The sequence below is a fragment of the Caretta caretta genome, chromosome 15 (genome assembly GCF_965140235.1).
Source record: "Caretta caretta isolate rCarCar2 chromosome 15, rCarCar1.hap1, whole genome shotgun sequence".
NCBI classification, from domain to species: Eukaryota; Metazoa; Chordata; order Testudines; family Cheloniidae; genus Caretta; species Caretta caretta.
Window position 1 is genome coordinate 17,386,636 of NC_134220.1, and position 12,458 is coordinate 17,399,093.

Here is a 12,458-nt window from a genome sequence, read left to right on the forward strand (position 1 = left end):
CCCAGTTCAGTCTTTGTTCCTCAGGTGTTTCCAGGTGTGTTGTAGGGAGAGCAAGGTACCATTGTGATGTCATTTCCCCTTTCATGTCTTCTTCCCACTTGCTGGAAAGCTCTTTTGCTGTGACCTGGGTGAAACAGTTCACATTGCGTAATGCTATCTCTGAGAGGTTTCTGTTGTACACAGTTCCTGGGGTAATCCTTGTGCTTGTGTGCATTTCCTCAATAAGCCATTAACATTGTTTGTACTTTTTACTGCTGTACTTGAAAGTCTGCTTTTGGGTGTTTTCAACCTCACAACATGTTTCAGTAACACATACATAGCACATATAATCCAATGAGATATTAATGTCTAGCGGATAAGACTTTTAGAATAATACTTCACAAGGCATACTTTGTGCAAAACATATCCTGATGATATGACAGTGGTGAATAAGAGGGTGCCGGGGTCACAACAGGGATGTGACCATATTGGTCAAAATGGTGATCGCTAACTGGCCGCACCAGTGCTCTTCGTGTTTATGTGTGTGATATTGTCATCTGTTTTGCATAGGTGTGTTTTCTTTCCAGTATGTGGAGAAAATCATGGCTGTATCCCTGTTTGGCTTTTTTACTTGGTCATCTTGATGGCCTCCAGAGGTTATTCCCTACCTTCAGAACATGTTTCTCTGTGCCAAGACTGGTGACATGAAGGAACGTGAACTGTTCTGTGTGGTGGTGATTTATGGGGCCTTCTCCTTTGTCACAAAATCAGAACTGAACTTCCAATCGTTAATTCAGCTTTTGTCTTTCAAAACTGAATCTTCTTTGTTTTGTAAGCAGAAAATAACTTCTCTCCTGAAGGCAGTGTTGTCATGCAGACGTGGTAGATTCTGATGACATTAAGATAGATGATCCTGAGTGAGAAATTCCTTTTGGGGGAATAGTCTGTAGTTTGGGTTGAGATTTTTTTTGGTTTGACTTCTAAGCTGCATTGATTATACAAGTGGCCTGCATTTCTATTCTAAAACATGGCTTTCCGGAGCCAGAGGATGAGGAGGGGAAACCCTGGTTATGGTGAGCCATAGAAAGGGCTCAAGTTTCTTCTGAACCACTCATCCTTTCTGGACATCTTGGGCAGGGAATGTACAGTTTCTAACAAGGAACTTAATTTCCTGAAGCCTTTTAGGGCTTTGCCTTTGACTGGACCTGTTCACATTGCTGTGTGCTAGATATTTTCATGTCTCGTGTCTACTCCATCAAGTTTATCTTGTAGCAAGAATCTGTCTCCTTCAAAGAATATGCTCAAAAAGGCAGCAAAAATTAGGATGGGTAGTATGTTGTCTTGTGATTCAGTGCTGTTTTTGTTGTTCTTTATAATCCCTGACAGCATCCTATATACTGTCCCATTAGAATGTGGAGAAAGTAAACTCCTTTCCATGCTCTCCTTCCAGATGGAGGTCTAGCATTCCATAATTCAGATGTTCTATTTGGTGGAGTTAGGTGTCCTATAGATCAATAAGAGACAGACCTATGTGTCTATATTCCCTCCAGTTTATCAGAAGTTCCTTCAGTTTTTTGTTCTGAATGTTCAGGGTGCTTAATTTCCACTTGACAGTAGCATTCCACATCTTCTCAAAGGTACTTGTAGTTCTTACTGCAGTTTTCCAAAAGGATGGTGTTAGTCAGATTTACATAGGCAATTTTTTAGTATGGTTATGTTGGGCATATGGCTTAGCAGTCAGCATGAATCTTCAGGGAATCCAATGTCTGGATGATAAATGAGAACCTTTCTCTACCATAGGAATTAATGTCTCTTGGGGTTAGTAATTTAATACCTTGATAGGTAAGCTGTTCCTTTTGGAATATTTTAATAGTGAAGCTGCAATCACAGGTGAGTTTCTTGATCCATTTGGCCTTTGTAACAGCTGAGGGCATGCCTTGAGGTTCTGAGTTCCATAATGGCATTACTGGATCTAGTGTGCTTAGCATGCTGGCTGTCTTAATCTAGGCTCCATTTGGCTCTGTTTTTAGCAGAGGGCCCTCCAAATCATCCCCTTAGAAAACAGGTGGCATAAAGGGGGTAGAAAGAGTCCCAGTAAAATACCCTCTGCATAAGGGGGTCTCCCCACTGGCTCTTTATAGGTCCTCTCTCTCCGTTCCTGATGTTAGAGGTGTGGGTGAGGATGTGGCTGGGAGTGCTTCTGTGCTCTGCCTATTCTTAGCTTCTCATGGGGAGCCATGAGAAGCAGAAGATAAGTTAGATCAGACTTAGGATAGCTCTGATGCCAGCAGCCAGGCACAGGACAAAAAATGCAAGAAGCACAAAGTTGGCTTAAAGGCGCCTTTGGCCTTCTTAACTCCATTCCAGCTGAAGTGCAGGTACCAAGTAACAGACAGCTTGATTCCCAGTTCATCACTTCAACTTTGATGTGAAGGAAGGACTAAGCAACAATAATTTTACAGGCAATAACATCCAGACAGGGCACAAAAGCTGCCAAATCTTGGCAGGTAAAAAGGAAGTTCCTGTCCCATTGCTGTAAAACTTGGCCGAAGAATAAACTTCTTGAGCTGTAGCTCGACACAGCCTGGAAAAGAGAAACTGCAGTAATTGATATGCCACAAAAGATGATCTTTCTAGTTGGGTCTGGGAGCTTCCTGATCAGACAGGGAGGTAAACTGTTCTTCAAGGTCAGGAACATATTAGGTCTTGGAGTGGGTACTTCTTTCATCCTTGGGATTTTGAATTTGTGTACATAATTTCTACTCCTTATAGTCAGCATTCTTCTCAAGAATCCTTCTGGAGAACCTGGACCATTTAGGAGGCATTGGTTCCCAAAGTTAGTGAATTTATACTGAGATTATTGGTTTTATCTTCCCTTCAGCCAAAACTTTCTGATGAAAAGCTTATTTTACCATGAAGAACCTAGGAATTTGTCATTCAGTCTGGCCATTATGTAGGTGTATGTGATGAAAATGGGTTTTTGTAATGGATGCATTCCACAGAGGTATAAAAGTGTAGGGCTGTTTCACACAGTCTAGGGTGTTTCAGAGCCTGATGGAAAAATAGCAAATCAGATCACTTAGAACATTAATATAACAATCTTGCTGCCTTTTCAGGATGGGATGGATAAACACTTAGCATCAGCACCCTGAGGATCCAAGTATTAGCTATTCAGGTCTTACAGAAGCAAAATAGAACTAATTTCCAGTGGCTTCCCATCCAGAATAATGGGATTATTTTAGAGCAATTAAATTGAGGCTTTCATAGATTTTTAAAAGGGGATGACAACAGAGGGGAGCACTGTGATCATGTAGTCTGGCCTCCTGTTTAACACAGGCCAGAGGACTTCCCTGAATTAATTCCTGTTTGAATTAGAGCATGTCTTGCATAAACATCCAGTCATGATTTAAAAATTGCCAGCGATGAAGAATCCATCACAATCTCTGGTACAGATGCTCCCCGGGCTATGCAATTGTTCCGTTCTGGAACGCCTTGCATAACTCGAATTTTGCGTAAGTTGGAAAAGTATACCTGACTGTTACACCAAAAAAAACCCCAAACCACCCTCCTATTTCTAGATTATGGAACTTTTTCCATAAGTGCGAATTTGCGGAAGTTGGGTCTTGCATAACCTGGGGAGCGTCTATAAATTGTTCCAATGGTTAACTACCCTCACTGTTTAAAAATTTGCATCTTGTTCCCAGTCTGAATTTGTCTAGCTTCAACTTCTGGCCATTGGATTCTTGCTGTACCTTTCTCTGCTAGACCGAAGAGCCCATTATCAATGTTTTGTTCCCCATATAGGTACTTATTAATAGGCTGATTCTGTCATAGAGGTTGTGGAAGTCATGGATTCTGTGACTTTCTGCAACTTCTGTGACTTTTGCAGCTGCAGTGGCAGGTGCGGCTGACCCCAGAACAGCCACCCCTGAGGCCAGCTGCTCAGGTGTCTCATGGCCAATCGCAGCTGGCCCTGGGGAGTGCCTGGGGCCAGCTGTACCAGCTGCTGCTCAGGTGGCCCAGGCAGCTGGCCCTGGGGAGTGCCTGAGCAGCTGCTGTGCGCCCCTGCCCAGCACTCCCCCAGATTTAGGCATGGGTATTTTTAGTAAAAGTCATGGACTGGTCACAGGCTGTAAATTTTTGTTTATTGCCCGTGACTGGTCCATGACTTTTACTAAAAATACCCATGACTAAATCGTAGCCTTAACTATAAGGCATGTCTTCCAATTCTTAAATTGTTCTCGTGGCCCTTCTCTGAATATTCTCCAGTTCATCAACATTCTTCTTAAATTGTGGACTCTAAAACCAGAGACAGTATTCCAGTAGTGGTCATATGAGTGCCAAATACCTTCCCCGTTCTCAGTATTTCTGTGTTGATACATCTAAGGCAGAGGTGGGCAAACTACGGCCCGTGGGCCACATCCGGCCTGCGGGACCGTCCTGCCTGGCCCCTGAGCTCCTGGCCTGGGAGGCAGTCACCCCTCCCCAGCAGCCACACTGCCACGTGGTGCAATGCTCTGGGCGGCAGGGCTGCAGAGCCCAGCCTGACCTGGTGCTCTGTGCTGCACAGCTGCCTGTCCTGGTGCAGCCACACTGCCTGCCACCGGTGCTCCAGGCAGTGTGGTAAGGGAGCAGGGACCGGGGAAGGGGGTTGTGTAGAGGGCAGGGGAGTTTGGGGGGTGGGCAGGGGTGTGGATAGGGGTCAGGGCAGTCAGAAGGCGGGGAATAAGGGGTTGAATGCGGGCAGGGGGGCAGTCAGGAAGGAGAGGAGGGGTTGGATGGGGCGTGGGGGGCAGTCAGGGGACAGGGAGCTGGGGGAGGGATGGGGCAGGGGTCCCGGGGGGCGGGGGACAGTTAGGGGTGATGGGTCTGGGGGGTGGTCAGGGAGAAGGGGTGGTTGGATGGGGTAGGAGTCCCGGGGGGGGGGGGGGGCGTCAGGGGGTGAGAAGCGGGAGGGTCGGATAGCTGTCTGGGAAGGCACAGCCTCCCCAACCTGCCCTCCATTTTCAATTTCAGAAACCCAATGGGGCCCTCAGGCCAAAAAGTTTGCCCGCCCCTGATCTAAGGGATTGCATTAATGTTTTTGGCCACAACATCTCAGTGGGAACTCATGTTCAGGTGATTATTCATCATGACCCCTAAGTCTTTTTCAGAGTCACTGCTTCCCATGGTAGTCCCCCTTAAGTATTCCTTTTTGTTTCTAATCTAATTAAACAAAAAAAAGCCTACCCTTTAACTCTGCTGTCCATAGATTTCTGCTTGTGTCCTTTGGTTTCAGTTAACAATTTTTTGCAGTTCCTAGCTTCTGATTTATATTAATTACTCTCAGCTTCCCCTTTCTTCTATTTGTTCATTCACACATACCTATATTTATATAGGTATAGGTATGTGTATATATATTTAGTAGCCAGGTTGGATTTTAACCATGCGGCCTTCTTTCTCACTTGTGGGATTTGTTCTTAAACAGTTCCCAATTAAACTTTTTTCTCTTTAAATTCTTTCTTCCAACTGATTTGGCTCATAACTTTCAGCTTTGTGAAATTGGCCCTTTTAAAGCATTAACTATGTTACTGATTTGTATTTGTTTGCTGTTTGCATACGTTAAATGTGATCAAATTGTGATCACATTTGTACCTTAGTTTACCACTGATTTTTAGCTTTGCGCTCAGTTCCTTTTAGTGAAGTTGAGGTCTTTGTATCCAACACAGGAGAATTTGATAAATGCTTTTTGAAAAGGAGTACTTGTGGCACCTTAGAGACTAACCAATTTATTTGAGCATAAGCTTTCATGAGCTACAGCTCTGAAGTGAGCTGTAGCTCATGAAAGCTTATGCTCAAATAAATTGGTTAGTCTCTAAGGTGCCACAAGTACTCCTTTTTTTTTTTTTTTTGCAAATACAGACTAACATGGCTGTTACTCTGAATGCTTTTTGAGTTAGGAAGTTGTCTTCTATAATATTGAAAAGTTCTGAGGATGTTTTAGTACTGGGAGTATGAGACCTTCAGCATATGTCGTTCGGATTGAAGTCCCTGATGATCACACACTTAAATGTTCTATATAGGTGCTCATCTTGTTGCCTAGTTTGATTTGGCAGTCAGTAGCTGACCCCATCTAATATCCCGTTATGTGATTAAGTGTTAGGACGTTGATCTGTAAGCATTCAGCATTGTTTTCTTTTGAGTTGTTAGTGACTTGGAAACAGGTACAGGAACTCCTCACTTAAAGCTATCCTGGTCAACGTTGTTACAATTTTGCTCGTTTAAAGTTGTGCAATGCTCCCTTCTAATGTCATTTGGCAGCCGCCTGTTTTGTCCACGGCGTACAGGAAGAGCAGCCCATTGCAGCTAGCCGGTGGGTGGTTAGAACCAGGGTGGACTGGCAGCTCCCCTAAATTCCCTGTGCAGCAGCTGCTCAGCAGGCTATCAATTGCCGGAATTCAGCTGTCCCTCCCCCCACTGCCGTGTGCTGCTCCTGCCCTCTGCCTTGGAGCTGCTCCCTGAGACTCCTGCTTGCTGTGTGGGCGGGAGGGGAAGAAGAGGGGGGCTAATGTCAGGGTGTCCCCCTGCTCCTGCACCCTGCTTACCCCATCTTCCATAGAGCAGGGGGGACACATGGAGGGAGGGAGCCGCTGCCTTAGGCAGCAGCTGCAGTCTGGTCTCAGCTTGCTGATCTAATTAACAAGGCAGTGTACTTCTGACCCCACTCTTCACACTTAAAGGGGAAATGCGCATCTCTATCTCTCAAACACACAGGGTGTGTGTCTCTGTCTGCCCTCCCACCTTTCCTGTTGCCTTGTAGAGTGTGAGAGTTAACCCTTGAGGGATCAGCCAATTGCTATTTCATCATTTAGCAGTAAGGCATTCCCTGGGAAATATCCCACCCTCTGACTCCTCCACCTCAACCAAGTTTCACAATCATCATCACTGTGTACCAGTATTACATTGTTTGTTTAAAACTTGTACTGTGTGTGTATACTGTCTGGTGAAAAAAATTTCCTTGTAACCTAACCCCCTCATTTACATTAAGTCATATGGGGAAATTGGATTCGCTTAACGTCGTTTCGCTTAAAGTCGCATTTTTCAGGAACATAACTACAATGTTAAGTGAGGAGTTTCTGTAATGTAATTTTTGACTGTCACTCCTCTTTTCCTTTACCCGTGATTTGATCCTTCCTAATTAGATTATAACAGTTGATTTTAACATTCAAATCATGCTTTGTTCTTCTTTAGTCCATCGGGACTTCTACCTGGTGCTTCACATTTCACAGTTGCTTTGAACTCAAAACTGCCTTTTTTGTGGCCTAGCCAAGCTTCAATTCTTTCTTGTTTTTTTTATCTTTCATCTATCTCTACATGGGTAGGCTTGGCATGTTGTAATCCATTACTTTCTGAATGCTTTAATTACCTCTCCTGTCTGTTTTGTAGCTTGGATCCTGTTGTTGAAATTCACTTAGCTGGGCTGGATACATAGAGATCCATTAGAGAATTATAATTGGCTTCTCTAAGTCCCCCTATGGTAACCCAGACATCTTGCCCTTGCTTCTTCATGTGTGGTGGTACTACTGACAAAGACTTCTGAAATGTTTGGGTACAATTTCTCTACTGCCCGGCAAGTTTTTGAATAGAGCAGACTCAGCCAGCTGACTCTCGTAGGGGGAGTAACATCACTTTATTTCCTGCTGGTAGGAGGACTTACACCCACTGTATGGGGTGGCACAAAGGGACTTGGCGAAACCAAATTAGCAGGTAAGAAAGAACTATAAAAGCGGCCTCTTTCCTTCCCCAGGTACTCAGGGCCCTGCACAGACAACAATTAACCTCCTCCCTTCTTCCTTCCTTCCCCCCCCCATATAGAAAGCAAGTAAAATGGTATTAAGAGCCTATTTGATGTAACACTGTAAAATTACAGAGTAATTGAATATGTGTGCCAGTCTAAAGTACCTAAAATACTTTGGCTAGTAGATGCTGCTCAAAATTAATAGTAATGGTTACAAGACTTCAGTTTTAGCACTCAGGATTTAGGTTCTAAATATGTCATGAGTAAGGAATTCTAGTGACCTGTAATAGTCATGAATATAAGACCACACAACTGTTAGCATCCCTACTTAGAAAAAATCTATTCAGACTTTTTAGTAGGTGATCAAATTTTTTGTGTTATAGTATCCAGAGAGTAATTTCTGATTTGATAAACTGTTCTGCAAAATATTGCAAATAGTTAATTGAACACTGAAAAAAATAATCCACTGTCTCTTAAGAACATGGTCAAATTTTAAGCCTTCACTATTTGACCCTGCTTTAACATTGCAAACTAGTTGTCTTTTGAATATATAGATAAGTATCTTAGTAACAGAATGCTATTCAACCAGCTGTTTTTATCTGACCCATTTAAAAACCAGTGCTTTGCACCTGCTGGTCATGCCGCAGTAGTTACCAATAGGTTTTCCTTGAACTGTGCTGGCGTAATGTGATTCTGGCGCACTAACAAAGAAACAATGAAAGCTCTTAATTCTGGTAAAAAAGAGCATTACAGTCAGTTGGAAGTTAAAATAGATGTGCAAGTATCCTTTTTAAGTAAGAGTTTGGGAGGGAATTCCATTTTTACCTCTGATGAATGGGACAGTTGACTTTCAAGCTCTTCTGTGACAAATCTTTTTCTTTTTGTAGGTTGAAAGAAGAAAAGGAGACCTGCTTGCCCAATGAAGATGCACTCTACTTAGTCTTCAGCTATTTAAGCTGAATGCATTGTGATTTCCAATAATTGAGACAGTGATTCTGAAAGCTGTCTACATTAATGAAAAGAACAATGTAGTCAGCTTAACTGAATCATCAGTGTTGCATATTGAATAGAACATGATAAACCTATCTTGATGGACTTGTGCATGTTAGGAATATAGATTATATACGTTTATTTAAAGCCTTGTTTTTTAAAACAGTAGTTTTACAGTTTAAATATGGAGAAAACTGAAAATGCACCTCCCCTCCCCAAAGAACCTGCAAGAGAAATGAATGTGGAGAACCAGACTTGTCCCCCACCTCTGCCGCCTAATGAACAGCCTCCACCACCTCCCCTGCAAACGTCCAGTGACGCAGAGGTAATGGACGTTGGCTCTGGTGGTGATGGACAGTCAGATACCCCTGCTGGGGACGCGCACACTGTCTGCAGAACACAGCTTCTGACAAAGGGATCCGCTTGCTACAAAACTCGTCTTATAATAGACCCTAACAATAGTGACCAAAGCCCAAGAACTGCTCGTCATGCACCTTCAGTTCGAAAGTTCACCCCTGATCTTAAGTTACTTAAAGATGTAAAAATTAGTGTCAGCTTTACAGAAAGCTGCAAAAGCAAAGACAGAAAAGTTCTGTACACTGGAGCTGAGCAAGATTATAAGCCAGATACAGATTTTAGTATTAATAATGTCAATGGGGATTTGTATGTTTGTCCTTTTGGTGGTAGTAATGGTAAAACTGTAGGTGTAGGGGGTGAAAATGATGACAAGAAGGATGATGAAAATGATATTGATCAGGAAAAGAGAGTGGAATATGCAGTTCTGGATGAGTTAGAAGATTTTACTGACAATTTGATGGAAATTGATGAAGGAGGAGGGTTCACATCTAAAGCAATCGTTCAAAGAGATAAAGTGGATGAAGAAACCTTGAATTACTCTTATGAGGTATGTAAATATTTTTTACCAAGTGATTAGAAAAACTTATGCAAAGATGTGTAAGAAAGACCACATCTAAGAGCTTGCAGTCTTGAAGATAAAAATGCAAAATTCTTTGACAGAAGAAATTCTATCCATTGTGCACAACTTAAATTAAATTATCCTTTAATTTATTTAGTTAATTATAGTAAGAATTTTGGTGGTTAAAATTTTGAATGATATAGCAAAATACTTTAGAAGGTGCTGAATTTAGCTCTGAATTATGATATATTGCCTTGTAACAGACTCTTTAAGGGCTGCCTGGATATGTAGGTTTCATTCAGTTCCTTTCAGATTGTCATGAAATATCAGTTGCTGATCCAGTGACCATTTATGAAAATTTACTTCCTTGTTTTTCAGTCTCCTTACCATGGCATTGGGAATCTTTCATCCAACTCCATAGGCAAACTATGTATAAATAATGTGTACCTTTTCTTGACAGAGCAAGGGACAGTAGTAGCTATAGAAGGATGGTATTTGACCATGTCTTTTTCAGGATGATTTTGATAATGATGTGGATGCTCTGCTGGAAGAGGGCCTTCGAGCTCCCAAAAAGAGGAGAATAGATGAGAAATATGGAGGTGAGAGTGACCACCCATCTGATGGAGAGACAAGCGTGCAGCCAATGATGACCAAAATAAAAACTGTACTTAAAAGTAAGTTACTTTTAATTAAATCTCTGATTTTTCTGTGGTGCATGTATGTAGAATTGTGGGTAATTCAATGTTGGAACTTAGTAAAGACAGACTAGTATGGTTCTTACTGTTAAAGGGCCTCGCTTCATAGGATAGGACCATGACATTTCTAGATTTCAGAATTTGTTTGAGAATTTTTGTGTTCAGTCCTTCTCCATAATGTGCAAATTTATTTATATGGATTTATGGAGATGTGATGGGATTTTCTGGGGTGCAACCTGGACTGTGGGACTGCTGAGCCCTCTATCCCATCAACCTGGGCTCCCTCTCTCACTGTGATGCTGTTAGCAAGCTACAAACCTCTGGCAGGTACTGCACTTACACAGATATCCACAGGCAGGGACACCCCCAATTGAGTTACACGAGTGCTTCTCACAACCACTCATGAACCAACAATAAAGAGGCTCTAGCTAATTCCCCCCAGCCTTGCACCCTAGAACTGTACGGTCTTGCCCTGGTCAGAAGCCTGACCAGTGTAAGTTCATTACCCAGTCCCTCTCCCTCCTCCCCGCCCCCCCTTGATATGGGGAGGACACACCCTAGCCTTGTACACTGATCTGAGATTTCCCAAGCACTTCAACCAAAATACACTGTTTTAAGTAAAATGTAAAACAGATGTATTTAACTACAGAAAGATAGATTTTAAGTGATTATAAGTAGTAAGCATAGAGATCAAAGTTGGTTACCTAAGAAATAAAGTAGCCCATGAAAGCTTATGCTCAAATATATTTTAGTCTCTAAGGTGCCACAAGTACTCCTTGTTCTTTTTGCTAAGAAATAAAAGTAAATTCACAACGTGATTTATATAAACTAAACAGGATTTGAATCAAGTAGTGTCTCACCCTGATGATAGAAACAGGTCACAGATTTTCAACTGTCTTCCAGCCCAGGACCACCCTCCTGACTTCAAAGTCTCTGTCCTCCAAAAGTGTTTCCAGGTGTTGAGTTGTGGTGGGAGAGAGGTCAAGTTATGATGTCATTTCCCCTTCTTTTATAGTTTTTCTTCCAGCTTGCTGGAAAGATCTATGCTTGTGACATGAAGGTCTGCCCCCATTGGTCAAGTAGCCTCCATTGTCTGTGTGCTCTCTGAGAAGTCTTCTGGGATGGTCGTTTGGAGTGTGGATTCCCTTTAATGGGCCATCAGCGCATCTGGTTACTCCACTGTTGTACCTGAGAGGCTGGTTGTGGGTGTTCCCAACCTCACGACATATTTCAGTAACACACACATAGCAAAACTTCATAATTTCACATACAGTCCAACAGGATATTAATGTTCAACAGATCAAGACTTTTAATATGATACCTCACAAGGCATACTTTTATACAAAACATATCATAATTATATGACAGTGGTGAATATCTGGGTTCAAGGGTGCTACTCTGAGATACAGGGTACCATGGGAGAAATATAGGGAACACTTCTGCATTAGCAGGCAGATGAACTATGTAATCTACTTTTTCTTCCATCTTTAACATCATGGCATGGCCAAAAAACGGAAATGTTTGTTCTGCTTCAGTCACTTAAATTTTGTGGTTAAAGTTGTCTTATTTTACAGGGAATATTTCATGTATGAAGAACTATCGAAAAAGTCAGTTGCTTGCATTTATGTAACCTTCCCTATGCAAACATCGCAAAGAACTTAAATCAGAAGTAATACAGAAGAATCCAACTGAAAATAGTCTAAATTAGATTTAAACTCAGTCTGATCTTGAGGAATGCATTTTTAAAAATGCATCCTATTATATATAAAAAAAGGAAAAAACCCTTTTTTTTTTTAAGAAAAACCAACAAAACACTGTCCTAACCTTCAGTTGTCATAGTCTGTTCTGTGGTTTACAAGGTAGGAAAAACGAGACCATCCTGCCTTCTATGTGAGCATAAGAATCTTTCCCTAATATTGTTTTGGAGTTGTCACCTTTATAAAAAGGTAGCTGATTTAAGTATGAAAGATTGTAGGATGAAATCATGTTTGGGTTGTGTCTTGACTGAGAGTGAAAAAGTGATTCCTAATTACTCTTTGATAGCTACAGAAATAACCATTTAAGAAAAGTAATGGTTGGCCATAGAATCTATTGAAATTAA

General features: G+C 41.9%; 1 protein-coding gene across 4 annotated transcripts in view; it reads left to right on the forward strand.

Annotated features, from left to right (window-relative positions):
* DGCR8 (DGCR8 microprocessor complex subunit) overlaps positions 1–12,458 on the forward strand; it is a 45,656-nt gene that overhangs the window by 3,325 nt on the left and 29,873 nt on the right. For 3 of the 4 annotated variants that reach the window (XM_048821937.2, XM_048821936.2, XM_048821941.2), the window contains exons 2-3: positions 8,644–9,650; positions 10,177–10,336. In XM_048821937.2, coding sequence (XP_048677894.1) covers positions 8,931–9,650; positions 10,177–10,336 — 880 coding nt within the window. In that variant the 5' untranslated portion in view covers positions 8,644–8,930. Of the gene's footprint in view, positions 1–7,665; positions 7,726–8,643; positions 9,651–10,176; positions 10,337–12,458 lie in introns of all 4 variants that reach the window. The other variant, XM_048821938.2, reaches the window with a different exon arrangement.